General features: G+C 34.0%; 1 protein-coding gene across 1 annotated transcript in view; it reads right to left on the reverse strand.

Annotated features, from left to right (window-relative positions):
- Positions 1-19,861, reverse strand: part of LOC133204903 (atrial natriuretic peptide receptor 1-like) — a 39,487-nt gene extending 19,626 nt beyond the window's left edge. The window contains exons 1-5 of the mRNA XM_061340646.1: positions 19,417-19,861; positions 6,896-7,108; positions 4,360-4,506; positions 3,681-3,832; positions 2,824-2,962 (exon numbers count right to left, since the gene is read on the reverse strand). Of these exons, the coding sequence (XP_061196630.1) occupies positions 2,824-2,962; positions 3,681-3,832; positions 4,360-4,506; positions 6,896-7,108; positions 19,417-19,861 (1,096 nt within the window). The remainder of the gene's footprint in view (positions 1-2,823; positions 2,963-3,680; positions 3,833-4,359; positions 4,507-6,895; positions 7,109-19,416) is intronic.
- Positions 19,862-23,993: the final 4,132 nt, after the last annotated feature.

The following is a 23,993-nucleotide window of genomic DNA, read 5'->3' on the forward strand; positions in this document are numbered from 1 at the left end:
TAAATGATGTTTTATAACCGTTTATAGGTTGTAATGCCACAAGATTTCATTAATAATTTGGCCACTTTGTTCTCTGTCGTATATATGATGTCGTCCGCCAACTTTGAATATTTTCAAATATGAAGCAATTGGCAATTTTCAACCTAACTTGCCTGAAAGTATTCATCGGGGATGATGCCCTTAGTTTAAAAATTGATTCCATATGTACCACATGAAATGTATTTATGAATGTAACCCCATCAATTTTTAGATGACTTTGAAAAGTATTTCCTTACCATTTCTTTGGAACACTTTGGACCCATTGTTTGGCCTATCTCAGTCTCAATGTCCATGATTTGAACTAACTTGAGATTTCACTTTTTAAGGAAGCTTCTGCCTAGGTTTTGTCATTTCAAGATACTTTTTTTTCATCATAAGAGTTCTAAATGACGCAGTCCTATTTTTTTTTTTTAGCTCACCTGAGCTGAAAGCTCAAGTGAGCTTTTCTGATCACCCGTTGTCCGTCGTCCGTCCGTCCGTCTGTAAACTTTTCACATTTTCGACTTCTTCTCAAGAACCACTGGGCCAATTTTAACCAAACTTGGTACAAAGCATTCTTGGGTAAAGGGGAGATTAAATTGTTAAAATGAAGGGCCAAGTTCCGTTCAAAGGGGAGATAATCAAGAAAATACAAAAATTGGGTGGGGTCATTAAAAAATCTTCTTCTCAAGAACCACTGGGCCAGAGAAGTTGAAACTTACGTGGAAGCATTCTGGGGTAGTGTAGATTCTAAATTGTTCAAATCATGACCCCCGGGGGTAGGGCGTGGCCACAATAGGGAATCCAAGTTTTACATAGAAATATGTAGTAAAAATCTTTAAAAATCTTCTTCTCAAGAACCACTGGGCCAGAGAAGCTGAAACTTACGTGGAAGCATTCTGGGGTAGTGTAGATTTTAAATTGTTCAAATCATGACCCCCGGGGGTAGGGTGGGGCCACAATACGGAATCCAAGTTTTATATGGAAATATGTAGTTAAAATCTTTAAAAATCTTCTTCTCAAGAACCACTGGGCCAGAAAGGCTGAAACTTATTTGGAAGCATCCTGGGGTAGTGTAGATTCTAAATTGTTCAAATCATGACCCCCGGGGTAGGGTGGGGCCACAATAGGGAATCCAAATTTTACATTGAAATATATAGTAAAAATATTTTAAAATCTTCTTCTTAAGAACCACTAGGCCAGAAAAGCTGAAACTTATTTGAAAGCATGCTGGGGTAGTGTAGATTCTAAATTGTTCAAATCATGACCCCCGGGGGTAGGGTGGGGCCACAATAGGGAATCCAAGTTATACATTGAAATATGTAGTAAAAATCTTCTTCTCAAGAACCACTGGGCCAGAAAAGCTGAAACTAATGCGGAAACATTCTTGGGTAGTGTAGATTCTAAATTGTTCAAATCATGATCCTCGGGGGTAGGGGGGGCACAATAAGTACTACGAAGGGGGGGGGAGAAATCAGGTGAAAAACAGCAAGGCCAAAGTTACTCAGGTGAGCGCTGTGGCCCATGGGCCTCTTGTTATATTTCTTATTTATCTTTTCTTCTCATTACCGCTACATATCGAATCTGCCAGCAATGGCACGGAATATGAGTTGTATTCAATATAATTCACTCACAATGTAGTGACGCTAAAGTGTGGAGATGTGTAGAAAAAAATTGCAAGACTGTGTGTTTTATCCATGAACAATGCTCGGTTTCAAAACTTTTAAAATGTTTTATTAAATAAAATATACTTTAAATAAGAATTAAAATAAAATCCATCTTGCTCTAAGTCCTACTTTCACCTCCCCGTGGTGAGTAGCTATAGTCGAAACATATCTTCTGCATGTATATGTAGTACTTTAAATCAATCTGTACATTCATAAGCCATTGAGCGGTGATGTATACTTTTAAATGTAGCGGTAATGTAACCTTTTTGTAGCGGTAATGAATATGTAGCGGTAATGACAATTTTGAAAACGTAGCGGTAATGATTCGCACCCACAACAGTCTGGCCATCATTTAAAAAAATCTGCAACCCTGAAAATTTTTCGTGGCAAGATGGGCTGTAATTGGCCAATTGCAAGTAGTTGGAGGAAGTGATAGGGCATAAATGAAGTTGAGAATTTTGCAGAATTTTTTTTTACTAAATTGACCACAATGTTTCAATGAAAATATATTCATTTTATGGGAAATTATATAAATTCTTGCGAAAAAAATATTTATGGCCTACATTATCATAAAGATTTTAAATAACGGAATTCTTTCAAAAATTAGACCTTGTGCTCATCAGATATGTTTGAATTATATGACATCTTTTTTATTTGATGATACTGCCTTCATACAGCCGGACGCGGTAGTCTAGTGGTATAGCGCTCTCTTCGTGATCAAGAGGTACCGGGATCGATTCTTGTTCACAGCACCGCTTTAAACCTAAGACATTAGCAGAGGTAGTGACTGTGACTGTAGCGACATTAGGCCCCCGGGCCCAAAACTTAGACGGGCTCACTTTGTGATCTTAGTCGCACTTTTTACAAAGAAATTAATAGTGGAAAAGTGAGACTGAGATCAAAAGTGAGCTCAGGTTGTATGGCCCCGGAGGTAGATGTGAAAGTCACGGGTCTTTCGGATGAGATCCGAGGTCCACGTGTCACGGTAGGCATTGGTACGATAAAAAAATCCTCACTGCTCTAAGGCCCCCAGTGCCGAGTAAAGGTCTGAATTTGAAGCCCTTCACCTGTACATGGTGACGTCTCAAATGAGTGAAAAGTTCTCGCAAGGGAACAATATACAATCAATCAATCCTACCTTTATAAGTGTGGTTCCACATTCTCTGTGCCACCGCCAACCCATCACTAACAGAACCGCCATCTTGAATAGTTCTGTTATAACTCTCCGCCAAATAAATAGCAGCATCATAGAATGCAGTTATAAAGTAGTTAACGACCTAAAAGAAAACAGTGTTTTAATGCGATCAATCATAATTAAAAGGTTTGAATGGACTGGAATTCTTCTGGATGATGTCACAATTCTGACATGAAACATGCCATAGTTAAGTTTATATTTATCCATGGTTTCTTTCAATAGAAATATTTATGACTAACGTTATGAAAACTACAACACCAATCATAGTTTGCGTGACATAAGATATACTTTTACATAAACTGAAACCCACCCTAAATTATTTGCATATAATCTAAATTATTTGCAAGATTGTAGCAAGGAAATTCAAAGATGTTTCAAATTTTAAAAGTAATCGCATGATGAATTTGCATAATTTATCTTAAAATCAGTCATGATAACGCATATAGTTAACAGCATTAAACAGTTTTTAAGCAAACAAAAATAGAATTTTGATGCAAAAGATCAGCAAAAGATTAAGTCATCAGGCTCGTGTGTGTAATGCGCCTTTCCAATGAGAGTGATGGAAAACTAATTCAAGACAAAACATTATTATTATTACAGATTAGCAGAAAAATCGTGTTAACAGTTGGTTAACACATTAGATTAACAATAGAAACATAGGATGAGTTGCTGTGGTAGGCCTTGGAACAGAGCTAAAAATCATTTGAAAAATGAAGTTCAATGTTTCATTTAATGTCATAGTAAATTGTTTTGAACAGAGTCTTTCGAAAAAAGGTCAAGTTGTTTTGTCTTTAACTAACCTCTACTTGCCCAAATTCATAGCCATAATCCCGTTTGCTTCTTAGCTTGACATCTTCAGCGAATCTGTGGTATTCTACGTTGTCCGCCTGATGAATGGTAAGAAGGAGAAGGGACTGGTACGCCTTGGTAACGGCAGCGTCCATATAGTCCCCTGTTAAAAACGAAATATTTCAATTATGTATTTTGAATAGAAGGATGTCACTTCTTTCAGTTCCTATACTTTGAAAATCTGTTTCAGTAAAAAAATATATTTTTATGTTGTTCTTTTCATGTCGTGTGTAAAACATTCAAAACCTTGTTCATTTTCCGTCAAATGTTTATCATTCCTCCTGCACTTGTCAACATTTACTGTATGTTATAAACTATAACGTAGGTTAAATCCGCGAAAGATGGAATATCTATAATGCTAGTTTTAGAAATTACCTTGTATTAAAGTGCCATTGCTTTCATAAGGGAACAAGCTGAATTGAAATTAATGATATCGGATGTAGAATTGACGAGAATTGGGACCGTTCATACTTGATAAAGCTACAGTAAAGTACAATGGAATAAATCTAAAAGAAAATCAACATTTTATCTAACCAGCTTTGCAAATGTATGCGACATACTCATCTAAGAATTTCTTTGAACTATCTTCTTGGCAGTAAGAGTTAAACAAGAACTTAATAACAATCTCACCTCTGTAAAAGAGCATATAATGCCCAAGCCAATCGGAGGGAAATAACTCCATTGCCAAAAACACATATCCTCCATTGGTCATCCCGAGCTGATCGGCACGGTACAGAAAGCTTCTGAGGAGATCCGCGGAGCAGAAGATGACAAAAACTGTGAATGGCAAGTAATACAAAAAGTTCATATGCTAAAACGTAGAATGTACATGTATGTCTAAACATTAAACGCACGGACGATATAAATGTCATGGAATGCGCTAGTTTAGTTTTGGTAGCAAAATATTTCACTAGACCTAATCAGAATGCATGCAAGAGTCTCAGAAAGTAAGACTCAAAATGTCTGCAGGTGATCATCTTTTTTAAACAAGGCACTTCGGCCAGATCATTACACCCCTCCACCAAAAAGTTTTACTTATCATTTAATAATTATTAAATTCTTAACATTGGAAAAGAAATGGTCCGATTAAAAATAGAAGATTCAGGAAATTAAACAACTTCTGAAAATTTGTTTATAATCACTATATATGTGTGGAAAATAAGACATATTTTATTCAACAGGACACGTTTACTAATAAGATTGGTAAATTCTTAATAGATATTGCCAACATTTCCTATATCATTCATTAAATACCGTTTCCCTAGGTACTTCGTTATCATGATTCTGACTGAAAATTGAGGATGAGCAATATGCATTTAATTTATATGTCAACAATATCAACGAATCATAGGAATTCTAAAGTAATATACATGTAATGACCTTCAAATCATTAAATTGATGCAATTCTTAATCAGAGAAGCTCAGAATCTTGTATTCAGTGGCCACAAATTTATATTACATTGAACTTTTTTCTCAAAATAAAAGAGAATTCATTTTATAAATTTTTACAGGTTTTATTTAATTTTGTCACTTTGTTAGATCCACATTATGCTTTTGCTTCCAGTGAGCCTGTTTCTTCGCTGAGGTAGAAATGAACAGAAACAGATTAATTAAATGACAAGGCAGTAAACCACAGGGTAAAAGTTTAAAGATTAAAATCAGGCTTTCCATGCTAATTGTAAGTGCATATCGTGGACATGCTTTATCATAACCTATCAAGTTAACTGGAATTAAAACGGATATATAGTTCTATAGAAAAATGTTAAAGATATTGAAAATATTGAAGGTATCAGCTACTGCATAATGTCTGACGTACATGTAACCTTCACTGTTCTCGAAGATCATTTAAGAGTAGATTCAATATAACATATAAGTGATGTTAACCTTAAAAATATAAGTAGATTTTCATATGAATGTTGATGATTTTTAGCTTACTAAATTAAATGTTAATTTTCTTTTACCATATTATTAAAGATGAGGATCCATATGAAATGCATTATTCTATCTTACTTAAAATAAATTTTCAATGTCAAAGCATATTTTAGCATGGAATAGAATAAAGTATTCCAACGTAAGCATTTTAAAATACAGATTAATCATATTAACATACAGTTTAAATATATGCCTCCATAATCGAAGATTCTGTTTAACTTTGACCATTACTTTTGAACTGACGGTGGTAGGGCTTTCAAATTTTATAATTGTATTCCTTGTGACAAAATCTTTCCATGGGTACCGACATAACTGAGCTCACGGCCTTGACTTTTGAGTTGGACCTACTTTCGGGAAAAAAACTTTTATCTTTGCGTAAACTTTTGAAGGGTTTATGCCAGGGCTTTCATACTTTATTTTTTTTTTATTTCTAGGCCTTGGAGTTTGAATTTTGTGAAACTTTATTCTTTTTATACAATTTGAACGGTAACTGCTAGGGCATTCCAATTTCACATGTGTAATCCTTGCAACAAGACCTTTCACTTCTGATTTCACCAACATTTTAACCCTGACTTTGATCTACTTTTAAAAAACTGTAACCTTGGTTATATCTTTTGAATGGTTCCTGCTAGGGCTTTCATATTGTACTTGTGTATTTCTTGAGTCAAGACCTTTCTCTGGGTACAAATATTTTTTAACCCACACCCTTGACCTTGGGGTTTGACTTACTTTTGAGAAAAAAATGCTATACGGGAACAACAATTTTTCACAACAAACACATTCTGTTTTTTTTTTTTAGGAAATGGTAATATATATATATATATATATATATATATATATATATATATATATGTATATATATATATATATATATATATATATATATATATATATATATATATATATATATATATATATATATATATATTACAGAATATCTTAAAATATGGAAAAAAAAGATATTTTAAATCTTTATAATTTAAAAAAAAATATATCAGTACAACTTATATTTAAAAAAAAAAACTAGAGGAATAATTACAAAATACTGATTTAAAAGGAAAACCTCAATGCAATTTTCATATATCAAGGTAACTGGTTTTACTAGAAAAAAAACGTATTATCACATTATTATACAAACGATAAGGTCATCTGACTTAAATAATATTAGTATATATCACATTTTAGAAAACTGTGAAATGATTTTTTAAAGTTCCAACAGTATAACATATCTTACATCTGGCAAACTGACTGGCCTCTAGAAGCAGAGATCCGGGGTCTTTGAGTTTTGTGGCCGAAAAGGGAATATCAACTGGTCGTGGTAAGCTCTCTATGCCCTTAAGGTCTATTGCCAATTGACTTCCGGCCAAGTTAAAGAACACGTAGTCTTGGTCATACAAGATGGCGAGATGAGACCAAGAATACTCTTTCAGAATTTCCACCATAGAATCTGGAAAAGGGGAAATAAATATTAGTGTTTCGTACATCATTCTTCATTAAAGTCATGCATACATTCAGCAAGAGAATTGTTCAGATCCCTTTAAGGAGGCTGAGGGGTCAACGAATTAACCATCAGATATAACTTAATTTTTTTTAGATATGATATCTTTTAAAAGCTGTCAACTATCATTTGGCAAAGAAAAATTTCATACATTTTAGTTTTAAAATTTGATCATTTTTGTACATCTTTATATGGAGCTCTCCTTCTAAAGGAGATCAATATAGTCTGAAAATGGCCACAACCACCCAGCCCTCTTAAAAGGGTGTCCGCCCCTGATAATATATTTTATTTTTTCTCGTTTTTGAAAAGTGTTATTTATATGAATACCCTGTCCTTTATGTTCATAATTAGTTACTCTTAATTTTGTAACAATATATTGTATTTTCTTTCAATGTAAATTTATCTGTATATAAATAAAACGTTTTATAACTAGATGTACTAGTTCCATGTGGTCTAAATAAACTAAACGATGCTATTATCATCATATCAAAATGCTGAACAATAAAGTCATGGAATAATACATACTTAACATGTCTGAAATACATGGATAATTTTTATGATTTTCCTTAATATTGAGAAACATCGGGTTTCGATCTTTCTTGTTACGTATCTGTATTAATTTAGATCTTAAATAATCACCGGAGTAATTCTATTGCAATTGGGTTTGTTCGACAATTTTTCAAACACATATAAAAACAACAGTCTCGCCAGTTTTCAGACTGAAAATCATTAAAGGTTCTAAAAAGTTGAAATACACATCTCAGTGATTCTTTTCCATAAGGAAGTTTCTCATTATCTCCGTATCAGGATGGAAATTTATCACCAATGTCAATTCAAAACGATGTATATGACCAGCTCTGCTTGTAACTATAATGTTTCGTAATAATTTCTTAATGATTAAAGTAAAGTTCCCTTATTTTCAGATGAAATGTCTTCGTTTCAATTATCAATTACGATCATTATTCACCATTGGAACAAATGTATTGGTCAATGTGCCATAAAGCAATGTTTTGAAGCTAATTATTAAATCATATTGACCTTTCTTCTATGTCCTAAGAGTACAAGAATTGAATTCAGGATTAATGATGGTATTTTTATTCCCTTATTTTAGAGAACTTTCTCTAACGAAACTTTGGTTTTCACAATCACTGAATAGCTGTAAGTTAGTTGTTAGTTGCATGGCCATTAACTGGGATACATTGATTTCACAGTTTTTGTTAATGGATAAATCGTCATCGATATATTGAAATGTTGAATCAAAGGCTACAGCAAGAAACTTCTGCTTTTCATGTAGATTTTTTAAAATAAATTTTTCTCCGTAAGAATACAAAAAGCAGGTCCGCTAATAAAGGGGCAGAATAAGTGCAAAGACTACCTAGATATAATTAACAATTAGGAACTCCAGCATATTTTTGATCTTAGATTTGTAGTACCTTTATGTAGAATCAGTATGATTCTTAACAAAGTAATTTTGTAGATGACCAATGACAAGATATAAACATTTTCGAGTTTCATTTTTATTGAAGAAGAGGTTGTCTATGATTTCAAATTCTATCATGAGGAAAAGCTATTAATAGAACAAGTGTTGAAAAGTCATACGTTTTGATGCCCTTGATTTCGGAATATTGGTGATTTCCAATACTTTTCTAAAAATTCCTTTTACTGTTTTTGTATTCACATTTAGTTGACACCACTTCTCGAGTATGTTGTTGCACAGTATTAGTGAAGTTGTTAATATATTACGTGAGAAGAAAACAAAGAAATTTTGTGGAGCATTTACAAGACCCCCCCCCCCCCCCTATATTTTTGTTTGGATGAATTTTAATGAAGATTTGGATCCTGTATACGTAGGTACAATTAACTCAAATTTATTGTATTTGTTAGAAATATTACAATTATTATATTTTACAAAAGATTTTGTAGAAACTATTCATTGAATAGGAACTATGACATGTACACTTGTCTAAGTTCCTCTAGCTAAAATGCAATCAAAACGATGAGCCTTACAAACAAGGAATATGTTATTAAATGTTTTGTATTTTCATTTTTGCGGAATTCATCAACTTCTACGCTGCAAACGAGGGCATTAACCATTTCAATTCTTGACTGTTCGCTTTTCAGAAAATTGTAGATAACACGGTGTGAAACACCGACAACTCACGCAATACGTTTGTGACAGCCTTAAAAAAACTCGTTAGCTGTTGGTCATTTGCTAAGACACGCTTTTATAATGACCAACACTCAGTGGAGTAGCAATGCTCTTTCTATCTCAAAGTGAACCTACCGTTTTTGAAACTTCTTTAGTACGGGCACGCGATCTGTAGGCAAAAATGCAACTTCCATAATATGCATAATCCGATGTCGTTAAAGTTATGATTGCGCATGCCAAGATCAACTATTATTCTCCAATTTCTTTCCTGCTGTCCTTATAATTTCACCACATCTCCCATTACTACAGCAGGCAACTTGAACGATATTGCTCACGGAAATGTCCAGAACCGTTTACTAATTAAACTTCAGAATAAACTTCCTGAAAATTATGAGGGTGTTCATATTTGGCCTGCTTTTTAAAAGTTTCGTTTTAATATAGTTTGTGGACAAAATATCAGTGTGGAATTAGAATTCATTCAGGAATTTTTTTCCGTAATTAGAGTAATTAAATTGGCATTCGTTAAATTATGTTATTCACATCATATATAATATAATTCTGCATATAATTTTTGCAATGATGTCATTGAGGATGCTAACTATTTTTGGTTTCCTGAAATAGTCTTTTTATGGGTAAGAATTTATGTAAAATGAAATATAAAAATTGAAACCGAGATCTATAAATTTGTCGTTATGGGCAGAATGATCAAACATTTTTTACTGAACAAATGCACAATTACATGTATATTAAAGATAACAAAAGATTTATGCAAACAATAAAAAAAAACCCAGTTTGCATCTAACCGGTATTGACATTAGCTCTATTATATGTACATGTGCCTTCGTTCCGTTTTTTTTTTCTTCATTTAAACAGTTCGCTTTCGTTATAACATACGATTTGACCTGATGTTGAGAGAGAGAGAGAGAGAGAGAGAGAGAGAGAGAGAGAGAGAGAGTTCAGATAGGCCTAGTCTGCTGCTTAATCCCATTCCATGCATTATTTATACATGTTTACATGAATCAAAAATGGTTTCAAGGCACCATGTTGATTTTCGCTTATTGGCATATTTGATCAGGAGACAGTCGGATCTATTCAGACATCGATTAATGTTCTCTGATAATTAAAATTCATTATGATTGATTGAATAAAGGTGAATCTTGGCGGCAAAAATTGTCACATTCCCACGTGTTATACAAAACCCCCAATTACATTTCCTCTGATGAATTGTTTTTGATCCCAATAAATAAAGTTCTTGGAGACATTGGTATATCAAAATATGGGATGCACTGAATAGACTTGTTACCTCATTTTGTCTACAGACCGAACACTATAAATAAATTGGAGGAGTACCCATCACACTGTCTACTTCCGCCCTAAGTGCTTGGTCACGCCTTACCAGATAGCTCTAACGGAAGAACGCTGTTCGTTGACAATATGCTGATGAAAGTTGTCCCCAGGCGCTTTTCGAGGCTCTTGCAATCAACGTATCATGGTATGAAGCGTATAAAAAGATAAAAACCGAGCGATTATCAGACATGTACCGCGCAAGCGGTCAATTAACGGGCCTCGCCGTTTCAGTAACGAATGAGTACCGTCAAAAACGAATGCACAACACACGAGAGAAACCGACCAAAACAGTTTTAAAACGGTAGACTAGCGTCATGTGGTCGGTGTCAGAGCTCGCCCTTTTCAACACCAGTAATTGTCCAGTTGAACTTCGGGTCCAACGGATATCATGTAAGTTGACTAGTCAAGTACAGAAGTGCATGAATACCCTTCAAAACACAGGGAGACGCATTCATGTACCTACCTCACTTAAAGCGGATACCTTAATCTGTGGTGTTCGTTCCAAGTTTTGAACATGCTCAAAACTTCTTGCTGGATAAAACGAACTTCACCGGACCTCTAAGGATTTTGAACGTATTTAACGTATAAAAAAAACACGGACAAGAAACTATGCCAACGGATTGAAAATATTGCCATCCATATGGCGTCCGTTAGCGCTATTCGGTAAGGTGTGACTGAACCTTAGAAGATGAGGATTACGGTTTCATTCTTGTGGTTTTACACTTACATCAAGATATTAAAATAAAATGAACAAAAGACAACAGTAGATTGGAAGCATTGTTTCTTGACCCTCATCCTTGGTTATGTCTCAGGGGTGAAGGTGAATATAACCTTTTGTTTGGTTCATACCTCTGAAGCTGCAATGATGAAATTTTACACAATAGTTTGTAATATTTCAAGGGTCAAGGTCATTGTAAGCCAAACTTTTGGTTCCGTCCTCATAAATAAAATGAATAACAAGTGATACTTTATAAAATTTACATACTGTGTATTTCATTTTTAAATGTTCTACAGTAAGGGAATGCGTTTTGCTTAAGACCCTCTCACGTTTTGAAACGGCTGTGCTAGAGGAGACTGGGAAATCTGCTTGGCACCATATATATGCATTGTAATACTTTCCTTGGAAAAGAATTTCAAAACAGAGATGTTTAATCGCATGACAGTTCAAGTCATTCGTGTGATTTAAGATTGTCACATTAAAAAAAAAAAACAAGCATTCTGAGAGTATTGCTTTAGCAATACTAATCCCCTACCGGCAAGTGTAATCTGGTTCCCGTTAAGAATTGAAAATGCCATAATTCCGTCAAAAATCAATGAAGCGGGACGAAATGCAAACTTGGTCTATAACTCATCAAGATACACTCACATACCAAAAATCAGCTCAATATCTGCAAGCAAGCGTTTAGGAAAAAAGTGCGGAAAACCAAGTGGGACAGACAGACAGACAGAGGGACAGACGGACGGACAGACTCAGAGGAAACCTATAGTCCCCTCCGGTTTCACCATTAGGGGACTAATAATAAAAAAAATCCTTATAAGCTCAGTTGTTGCAGGCGTTCGTTTCGAGTTTCGTTCGCCGCACCGTTTCAAACCTTAATCATAAACATAGGTAGTGACTGTTCCTTCGTCCTTCGTTAGATTTAATTGAAAGTGACGGATCTTTCGGATGAGACTTATAAAACCGAAGCCTCGTGTGATGGTAGGCGTTTGCACGATAAAGAAACCTCACTGCTCAATAGCCATGAGTGCCGAGTATAGGTCAAAATTTGAAGCCCTTCTCCGGTATATGGTGACATCTCTACATGAGTGAAAAATTCCAAGGGCTTCCGACAACCCCAAAAATCGTTCATTAATTTGTTGCTTCTTCGTATAGATCAGGTGCAAGGCATCGAATTATACTCACAGGAAAAGGGCCTGAAGTAGACAATACAAATTACATATTCAAATCTCTATGAAAAAGGTGTTCACCAAAACTTTTTTTAAAATTTCGAACATTCTCTCTCTTACTATCTCTCATTATATAGTGAAACCTAAGAATTTCCTGAGAAAAAAGGAAATTAACCAAATAGCAGTCGATACCTGCAGAAGCATGATTCAGGGATCATTAGGGGAAAGTAGATGAGCGTTATTGTTCTTCCAGTTTTCCATTCCGAATAGGAATAAAAGTGATTTGCGGTCAGAAAAATAATTTTATATTATTTATCACTGAATTTCTCTCATAACATTTTCATATTCAACAACAATTTGCCTCAGAAATTATACACCGTATGTTGTGCGCAATTTTCTTGAATTGTAAATTCTATTTCTATCTTTTATCATTATCCACAGTAAGAAAATTGCCATACTTAGTGAACAGTGTCGTTCTCTAAATGTTACGATGCATTTGCCATATTGAAGATGTGTCTGCTTTAATCGCAATGACGAATTCCCCAGAAACAAATAACTTCGCAGAAACGAAAGAGAGATTTCCATTAATCATTCTTCCATACAAACTGTTCAGTTTCTCCATTAGATATTTACCTAAGATCTTACAGAATGGATAGATCGAGATAGAAAGTCATAAAAAACAATGAAAGTTATTACAGTAGGAAGTCGAATATGTTTACAGATTTATTGCTCTACTGTTCAATGTAACTGAGAAAATTAATTAGCAAACAAGTTACCTTTTGTGCGATGAACTAGGATCGATATAATATTTGTTGTTTTACTAAGTACATTTTAAATAGACACATGTGTACATGTGTAAATTATGGTGGATTTCGACAGTATTTAACCTTATTCGGCATCTCTGAGACAGAATGTTTTGGATCTATATTGTGTTTAAGTGTAGTTTTATTAAGAATTCTAAATGATGTCAATGGTGAATCCAAATATATTTTTTTCTTTGGTAGGAAAGGATAGACGCTCAACAATGAGGACCAAAGGGTAAAAAAGGGAGGGTGTTGGAGGAGTGTAACTGTCATGAAGGGCGTTCAATGCTTCGATTGATTTTTTTTTAAAAATTAATTCTAAAATTTCCTATTCAGGGCCTCATAAAACAAATTCTGTACACCAAGCTCAATCTAATCCATTATCAAAGTTTGTTGTCTACCATTTTGCAATTTTTCCTCCTAAAGAATCAGAAATCAATGAAACTATTTTTTTAATACCCACACAAAAAAGGGGGCATATTGTTTTAATTTGCACCTGTCGGTCGGTCAGACAGAAGACCAAGCGATGTCCGCTCAAAATCTTAAAAAACCCTTTGCTTGACAGACATCAAACTTGGTATACTGTTTTTTCCTTAGAAATAGATGACCCAATTTGAGGTCACAATGTCAAGACAAGACAAAGAAAGATACTGGTTGCTCAATATCTTAAGAACCTTGTAAATGACTGATATCACACTTAGCATTATGGTTTCCTTTTAGATGTAGACGACCTCGACCTCTTTCTGATTTTGACATCATAAGATCAAAGGTCAAATTGTACACAGGAAGATAATGACCACTCAAGATCTTGAAAACCCTTTGTTTTACAAACTTCAAACTTGTACAAAGGGTTTTTTTTCTAAGAGTAAATGACCCATAGTGATTTTTGAGGTCACAAGGTCAAAGGTCAAGGATCAAACAAGCCATAAGAAGATATTGTCCGCTCAAATGAATACTTGAGAAACATTTACTTGACAGTCATCAAACTTAGTGATGAAACATTGATATAACGAACAGTATTCAAGCTCAAAGTCCATTAGACAATACAAATCTGGGGCAGAGCAAACACGGACCTCCAAAAACATCAGATGTGGGGTCAGGTGCTATGGAGGAGTGAGCATCCCCTGTCGACCGGTCACACCCGCCGTGTGCTCCGTGTCAGAATCGGGAAAACGGAAAAATCCATAGACAATTCAGTGTGTAAAAAATGGCCTAACAATAAGTATGAAAGAATTTGACTTAATGATAGTTTGTATTTGCTGACAAGGTAATTGTATCGACCATAAAACTTGCGAAATGATGACTTCAAACGAGACTGTTGATATCCTTGTTACATCAACTTGTTTGTCAATAGCATGCCTTTGTTTGTTTGTTTTGTTTTTTTTTTTTTTAGAAATCGTTCATTCGTAGAGCATGCTCTTGCATATCGAATCAACTGGGAGACAAAAACCCCATATGCAGGTGATAAGGGTATATTGCTACACAAGTAAGAGAAGTTGACGATTGAAAAATTGAAGTCATCACGTTTATCATAAAACTTTGTTGTTAGGTAACCATTAAAGGCTTTTTCTAGTAAAATATCCAATATGAAACAGATGTGTCAGGCTCTGTGGTATCTTTTATTTCAAGCTAACTGGGATATATCGAGTCGACATAGGAATTGAAGTAATTATTGTTAATTGATAATACGTCCTCGATAAATCGAAATTTCGAGTGGAAGGCCAGAGCAAGTGTTTTCTCCTTCTCATGTAGAAGGATTTGTATAAATTCTGCTTCATATGAATACAAAAATAGATCTGCTAACAAGGGGGCGCAATTGGTTCCCATTGAAATTCCAACGGATTGTTGAAAGACCTGATCTCCAAAAACTACATAGATATTCTCAATCAGAAACTCATGCATATTTTTAATATCAACTTCAGAGTACTTGTGTGCACAATAAGAATGCTTTTTAACAAAATAATTTTGCAAATGACCATTTACAAGATAAGTATATTTACGAGTTCCATATTTATTAAAAAAGCAGCTGTCTATGATATCAAAAAGCCTGGACTTTAATTTATCCTGGGGAATGGTTGTAAAAAGTGTTGAGAAGTGATACGTTTTGACGTTATTGATTTTGTTAATATTTTGTGATTTCAAATTTTCTACAAGTTTCTTGGAGTTTTTAAGTATCCAAATCTGATTTACACCACTTCTCCAATATACTATTGTACAATACTCCTGAAGTTTCTACTTCATTGTACATATTTTAGTGATGAGTAAAGAAAGAGGCTTGGTGGAACATGATATGGCCTCCCCTTACAAGTAGGTGACGTCTATAAATTTAAAGTCACAAGATCAAAGGGCAAGGGTCAAACTAGACAGGAAGATATTGACTGCTTAATTTCTTGAGAACACTTTGTTTGACAGACATCTAACTTGCAATAATGTTTCTCCTTAGGAGTAGATGACCGTACTGATTTTGAGTTCACTATGTCAAAGGCCAAACTACCCAAAACATAAGAAAATATTGTCTGCTCAATATCTTAAATCTTAAGAACCTTGTAAATGACTGATATCAAACTTAGCATGCTGGTTTCCTTTCAGAAGTAGATGACCCCTATTGATTCTGACGCCATAAGGTCGAAGGTCAACCTGGACACAGGAGGATACTGACCACTCAATATTTTGAAAACCATTTATTTTAGAGACTGATCTGTACTGATTTATAGGTCACAAGGTCAAGGGTCAAGGGTCAAACTAGACATATGAAGATATGAAGATACTGTCTGCTCAATATCTTGAGAATCATTTGCTTGTCGGACATAATACTTGGTAAAATGGTTCCCATTTAGGAGTAGATGGCCCCTATTAATGTTAAGGTCACAAGATCAAATGTCAAGGATAAGACTTGAGATAGAAATATATATTGGCCGCCACTTAGTATCTTGAGAACCCTTTGCTTGACAAACCTCAAGCTTAAGATATCGGTTCTTCTTTAGGGATGGATGACCGCTATCAATTTAAAGGTCATAAAATCACGGGTCAAACTTCTCTGGACATACAAATATATTGTCTACTCGGTATCTTGAGAACCATGTACTTGACAGACATCAAACACGGTATACTGATACCCTCAAAGAAAAAAAAAATACTCCCAATGATAGAACAAACTTGGTTCTATGGATGCCCATGACTGGCAAATCAACCATTTTTCACTATCATTACAGGCAATCTAAATTTAAAGGTCACCCTTTTAAATATTGCCACGTGGGGTGGGGGTTGGTGGCTTGGCTACATTTTCTAAAAAAAATCATTCTTATTGTTTATTATTCATAAATAAAACCATAAATTTAGAATTTAATTATTTGTCTTTAATTGAAGTGACTGTCTAAATAAAGTATCATAAATAACATAATGATTTTTTCTAACGACGACCTGTGGTTTACATCCTGTACTGGGGAGGAGGTCAAGGATACCACTAGCACATTTTATCGAATCTATATGAAAATATTCCTGTAGATCTAGAATTCGTTATCTTGATATTAATCCGTTTCCATCTAGATCTAAATTCTTTATTACATGTATTTTGATTCCAAAGCAAATGAAATATCGTGCAGTTATATAACCAATATGAATTGCATAATTTCGTATCAATGTCTTGAAATTATGTAAGTAAAACGTTGTACAGGAAGATCATGATAATGTAATGTGATCTTATAATGACTTGAAATTGTGTATGAAATGTATATCTCTTGATTCTAATAAACTGTACTGAAATACGACACTTCTCCCGCGTGAACAGCTTACACAATAATTTATAATCACAATGACGCTAGATTTATTTTTACTGTCAAACCGTGATACCGCAATTTTGGCGGCTGAAACTTGATACAGTGGGAAAGTCTCTACATGTTGTTCAAGGCAAATGTTGTCTTCTATTTTGAATTAACAGAGGATTTTTTTTCTGAAAGTGAGACAGTTCGCTGAGTAAATAAAACTATTACTATGTTTCTATGACACCCAAAATATATAACCTTGGTTTGATTCACGTGTCAAAATAACTTTAGGTTGATATTAAAAATATACTTATTCTCATTATTTCCAATACTGCAGTTTAATACCTTGTAAGTACTTTATGACTTATCCCCAATTTGCCTGTAAGTTGATATACCGTGCTAAAAACAAATTCTAATTTTGTCATAGAAAATTTGAGCAAGATAGACGAAAAGGGGGAAAGGGAACTTCATAAACCTAACAATTTCTAATCAGTTGATGTGACAACAGTTATAATTAATAAATTATTTCGAAGAATAATATTTGGATTGGGACTTTTTTTGCAAATTGAGAAGATTGTTTTCAGTAAGATTGATAAATTGCAAAAACATATTCAGTTGATACTTCAAAAGCGTTTGAATTTTTGTATAAAAAATGTCTAAATGTAAAGTTAATTAAACATTTTTAATTCGAACATGTAAGCCAAAAGATTAATACATGTATTTCAGTGCAATTTGTATTTGATTTGACGATCAAATATGGAGAATTGGAAAATTATACACGCACTGATATATTTCAACAGAGTTTGTATTTCAAAAACTTTGATTTATTTTTTAATGTAATTAATTGACCCCCCCCCCCCGAATAACAGTTAAATTAGTATAGAATTACAATTTAACATATTTATTTCAAAAAATACTTAAATGGATAACGAATTTATAACCACATCACTATCCATATGAGTGAAAAATTCTCGAGAGGGACGTTAAACAATAAAAAAAAAAACACTTAACAATGTGCTTAAGTTGAAAAATCCACGTAGAAGTAAATTTACATTTAGTTACAAACACTGTGCCGGATAAATCTGCCACTTCCAAAGTGGCAAATCGGCGCCCGCCAAAGTCTTAGTTTACATAAAATACATATATACCATGAGATAGACCATCACTTACAGAGTTCAAAACTATCTTTGTTACAGGTGAATCTCACCTGTCAGGTGAGATAATCACCTTTGAAAAGAAAATTCCCATGGGAAAAATAAGGTTCCTATGGGAAAATTAAAATTCCTGAGGGATATTATCAAAATCCTACAGGATTCGATCATTTCCTGCAGGATATTTCAGAATTCCTGCAGGAAATTAATTTTCTATGGGAGAATTTAATCTCCTGTAGGAATGTTATTTCCTATAGGAGAAAGAAAAAATCCCTTAGGAAAGATGTTTCCCTTAGGATTTCCTAAATTCCTATAGGATTTCTTTTTCAGTGAGAAATTCCTATAGGAATATTTCATACCTTTTGAAATTTTTGCTTGCTCCTAAGGGAGAAAAATATCCTGTAGGAAATTTTAAATTCCTATAGGACTCTTTCTTCTCCTAGAGGAATTTGTTTCATCTCCCTTGGTAAATTAATTTCCTGCAGGAATTCTGAAATATCCTACAGGAAATGATCGAATCCCATAGGATTTTGATAATATCCCTCAGGAATTTTAATTTTCCTACAGGAACTTTATTTTTCCCATAGGAATTTTCTTTTTAAAGGTGATTATCTCACCTGACAGGTGAGATTCACCTGTAACAAAGGTAGTTTTGAACTCTGTAAGTGATGGACTACCTCATGGTATATATGGATTTTATGTAAACTAAGAGTTTGGCGGGCGCCGATTTGCCACTTTGGAAGTGGCAGATTTATCCGGCACAGTGTTTACAGTTTTTGTCGTGATAACTGATAATTTTTTAAACAACGATAGTCTATTTGTAAAGTTTCAATAAAGTACTTTTTATATACGTACTTTCAGCCTGGATTTCTCAACTAATATGAATCGCAATCTGATTAAAATTAGATCTTTGATACGTTTTCAAATTCTGATAGTCACCGTGCAAAGATCTACTGATTTTAATCAAATCATATGAATCGGGAACCGCCTTAAGTATTTTAAATATGAAAGGTATAGCTATAATTGAATAGATTGAAAGATGAATGGTTGAAAATAATCCTGTCTAGATCCATTTCAAGACTTTTAATTTTAAGATTGATTTTTAAGAACTTTTTTTTTTTTTTTACATTATTATAATTTGTAGTCATTCCATACTTACTTGACAACTTTCCCAAATTATATGACAACCTGGTGAAGGTTGTATACATGTCCGCGTCCGCAGCGTCCCGAATGATTAAATCCCCGACCCCGCTGACAATCGGAAGATTAAGGTATTGTGCAAGTCTTCCAGCTGCTACGAGAGTAGCCGAACAAGCTGGTCCTATCACTGCGTTCACTTTATAAACATAATGAAGTTCCGAAAGGTGTCCGATCACGGTTTCTTTAGGACAAAATCCAGTATAGTTATGATAAGTAGGGGTAAAGCGTATTCCGTACTTTGATTTCGAGTGTTCGAAAGCGATATCTAAAGCAGGCCCTACTCTTCGTAGATCAAATGGTTCAGCCGCACTTGTCATCAGCAACACTCCAACTTTTACATCAGTTACAGAACTGGTTGTTTGCAAAGTAAGAGTCAGGATCAAGAAAAGTGTGTTTGTGTACATTTTTCACCGGATAGTATCTTAATCATGACATTTCAATGGGTACTGCAAGAAAATCCGTGATCATTTTGAGATGAAGCGTCTTGAGTGGACTTTGGGCTACTGATGTCCACTAGACAAACACAGCCGATGCAAGTCGTTGAAATGTAATACCATCAGATTTCACTCTAGAAATGAGAAATTGATTAACTCACAACAGAAGAGTCAGCGTGTGTTTAGATGTATCGGATTTTCATTGCTATAAGGATACCTAATTTGTGATGAATGCCATTCAAACAGCGTGTTTATTGCTCACAACTAAGTAGCACTTGACAAGTTATTTCTTATATTTGAGTGTTAGTGATTGAATAATGAACACCTTTGTATAGAGGCTGTGATATAAGTGTGATATATATTTGTCAGTCTTTTGTTGACCCATGTTTTGATGCATTATAATCTGTTGGGATTATCGATACTTAATACTGCGCTGTGAAAAGAGGTGATGGAATAGCTTTCGTCGAAGAATAGGGTGTTTTGAGCACACTACCTACGCTAAAATATACTGATGTGATGAACAGTAAACATTTAATAAAACCATTCGTAAAAAAAGAGAACTAATTTACTACAAATCGTGATAGATATATCCAGTTACTGTGTTTAAGTTGTCTCTGCAACAACCAGTCGAAAATACTTACTACACAGATGACATAACTCTACCAAGTGCAACATAAATAATGATATAGAGATTTTATTTCAAATACTTTGATTATATTGTTGTTCTCATTATCAAATTAGCTTGATAGCTACCATTGAATTCATCAATTATTAAATGTATTTTGTAAAATTCATACCAGAAAACACCATAAGGGCATTAAATGCATGTAGCATATACATGTATCATCACCCCTTCCTCACTTCAAGAAAAAGGCCTGAAATTGAAAAAAAAAAATGGGTGGTTGCGCTGGATTAATTTCTAGTAAACTACATGTTGAAAACAGTACTTCGCTTATTAAGTACATGTACCTAGACCATCTTTAAAAAATTGTTTACCCTCTCCTGACCGACTAACTTTTTCAATGTTTCTATTCTTACCTGCATTAAATACGTCATTGGCTTCTACATCAATAAAGTTAGCAATGCTCATATCCACTGTTTAAGTATCAGCACTGACTTTGCTTTACTTATAAATGCCATATATATATATATATATATATATATATATATATATATATATATATATATATATATATATATATATATATATATATATATATATATATATGTTTTGTTTTTCAATTTTAAAGAAAAACTCTCAACAGAGAGAGAGAGAGAGAGAGAAAGTTAACATATATTAACCGACATTATATATGGATACGACAAAAATGTTTTTGAATACTCCTAAAGCAGAACTAAAAAAAAAAATGATATCAATGTATGAGAAAATTCGTTTTCTAATTGTTACCTTTCCAAAAATTTCTACCCTAGGTAAACAAAGAAAGTAATGAATCTTTAGGATTACAAAGTCAATAAAATATTGCTTGGCATAAAAAAGTATTGATAATCATAGGTAATCTTACTTTAGTTTTCCGTCAATATTCTAGAAAATGTAAACTGATGTATTTTTCTTTAAAGAAAAATAAAGTTAACACTGTGGTTAACAAGTCAATGATAATGCAGAGAGACAGTTCTTAACAGGTTTACAGATTCAATTTTTTTTAAAAAAAAATTTCTAGACGGATATGATGCCAACATACATTTGTAAATACTGAAAAGGACAATCGACAAAAGATATTGCGATCCCGTTGTAAATAGGTTTCTAGCACTCTAAGTCTAAGAATACCTGTTTATATATCAATTAAAGAGATCGGGTTTTCACGCTTAAAGTAAATCTATTTTTTTTTATATCTTTAAAATTCTTTCCTTTATAAATCTATGCTAAAAAGTTTCACACTTCAAATGTTTGGCTGAGCGGTCCAAAATATTAAATACTAAAAAAAAAAATTGATGTAGACCGCTAAATGCGACATTTGAGCTGTCCATAAGATATTTTGACCTTTATGACGTTTTTATTTTACAAAGTAAGCGGGATAAGCTATATCTAATGCAATATTTGGTGTTCGACAGCTACGAGCAAGTACATTTGTAGATCTATGGCAAACATGGAAGCCAGCGCAAAAATGAAAAAATAGGTAAAAGTGTACTCAACGAAATATTTAACAGGTCGAGGCCTCAGTTTTTCTGACGTCAGAATAAATTTGCATGTTAATAATAAGCTATCCGTTTACTTCATCGAAGGACCAATCAGCTGAATGAGTCGCAATGCATATTGGGCTTCTACAATTTTTATACAAACGCAATATATTGAAGATGAAGAGCAATTTTAATTGCCCCTTGGAAACTCATTTTCCATTCTTTTTCGATATTTGAAAATGATGTGTATTCTTTCATTTGTGTGCTCATCTTTACAAAATTTGGTAAATCAAGCCTTACATATGAAATTATAAAAATTTTAATATTCCAGTGTGTACGATTGTTCAAAGAGACTTAAGTATTATTTTTTTCGTGTGGTTTTTAGAGAGCAAGGAAGAAAACATCAATCGACAGAATGCGCCTTGGCATATTTTTGTACAGTAGTTTACAGAATATTTATTACTTGGTTATAGTATAATTATGAAATGAAATTCTAATGCCATTTTAAGAGTGGTACTCATTTGCGATTAAAAATGCCCTCTTTTTGATTTTCATAAGAGTATTAGGCGTGAAAATAAAAAAAAAATCTAGATGCTTTTTGTCGACAAAAAAGAAAAGCGTATTTTTCCACCTATGAAAGCACCTGTGTATTCACATATGTCGGAAGTTATATTTTGGAGTTAAGATATTTTTCTTAGATCTAAACATCAATACACAAATGCGCAATCTTTATTATCTACAAAATGAATTTAATGTATGCATGCATCAAAGAAGTACAGTTTTTCCGGTGACCAAATAAATATCATGCACTATAAAGACGATCTCAAACCACATGTAGCTGTTTTTTTAACGTCCCTTTCAAGAACTTTTCACTCATACTGAGACACCACCGCATACTGAGGCATCACCTGGAGGACTGCAAATTTTAGACCTACACTCGGCACTTAAACCTTTGAGCAGTGAGGAATTTTTTCGTACCAGCACCAACAGCGACACGGGACCTCGGTTTATACGGTCTAATCTGAAGGATCGGTCTCCACGCCCTGCAGTGGGATTCGAACCCGCGACGTAAGGTTCAACTCCTTCGTCCACGACCCTAGAGCAAACACTCTAACCAATGCACCGCGCTAGCGACAAATGTAGCTATTAAATCGTTAAAACGTCATAATTTGCGACTTATTCAATTGATTGGAGAATGAGTTAGACGAAAAAATCGTCAAGTGATTAAACATACCTTTATTAAACGGTAGTGTACCCGACCTGTTTAATGATTGTGTTCTCTGGGTAAATGCGTTTTGCCGAATCATCAAACCAAACTGTTTGCCCGGGTCCTCAGGGAAACGGTTTGGTTCGTTGGTCCGACAAAATGCATGTTGCCCTCGAACACAGTTACATGTAAAAGATGTATATTGATACTCCGGAAAGTTGAAGGAATTTCATGATTAAACTATGACAGCAATGGCACTATTTGTCTGTAATTAAAGAAAAAAGCCTACCTAGCACCATTTGCAGTGTTTTGATTACCTACATTGTTTTCAAAATTACGCTTGAGACGTATATGCTTAAAATCACTTGTGATTTACATCTTGAAATAATTCTGCATCTACTATCGAAGAAATGCAAACAGAGTTGTCCTTCGCAAGGAATTATAATTTCCCCCTTGGTGTGTATAACCGAAACTATGGTTCTTTTCCCTTCAATCAATTCTGGAATTTATTAAGTTTATTTAGATTTTTTACTATCAATCCTTAGCTCACCTTTCATTGGTTTACTAGTTTATTAATTATTTGAAATACGTTATCCGGTACTGTTTGGCCTTGACCTTTAGACCTTTCAGGTTCAATGTCATAATGTTTCAACTGTTGAGGATGGACGTTGAGTCTTGTTGCTCCAAGGACCAAGGTTACTATTTGATATGCTGATACTTTTGGGGGATTGCTAGCTGTTTGTATGCCACATTTATACT

This window comes from Saccostrea echinata, unplaced genomic scaffold (genome assembly GCF_033153115.1).
Source record: "Saccostrea echinata isolate AGI-Se365-2 ecotype Australia unplaced genomic scaffold, CSIRO_AGI_Sech_v1 ptg000054l, whole genome shotgun sequence".
Lineage (NCBI taxonomy): Eukaryota > Metazoa > Mollusca > Bivalvia > Ostreida > Ostreidae > Saccostrea > Saccostrea echinata.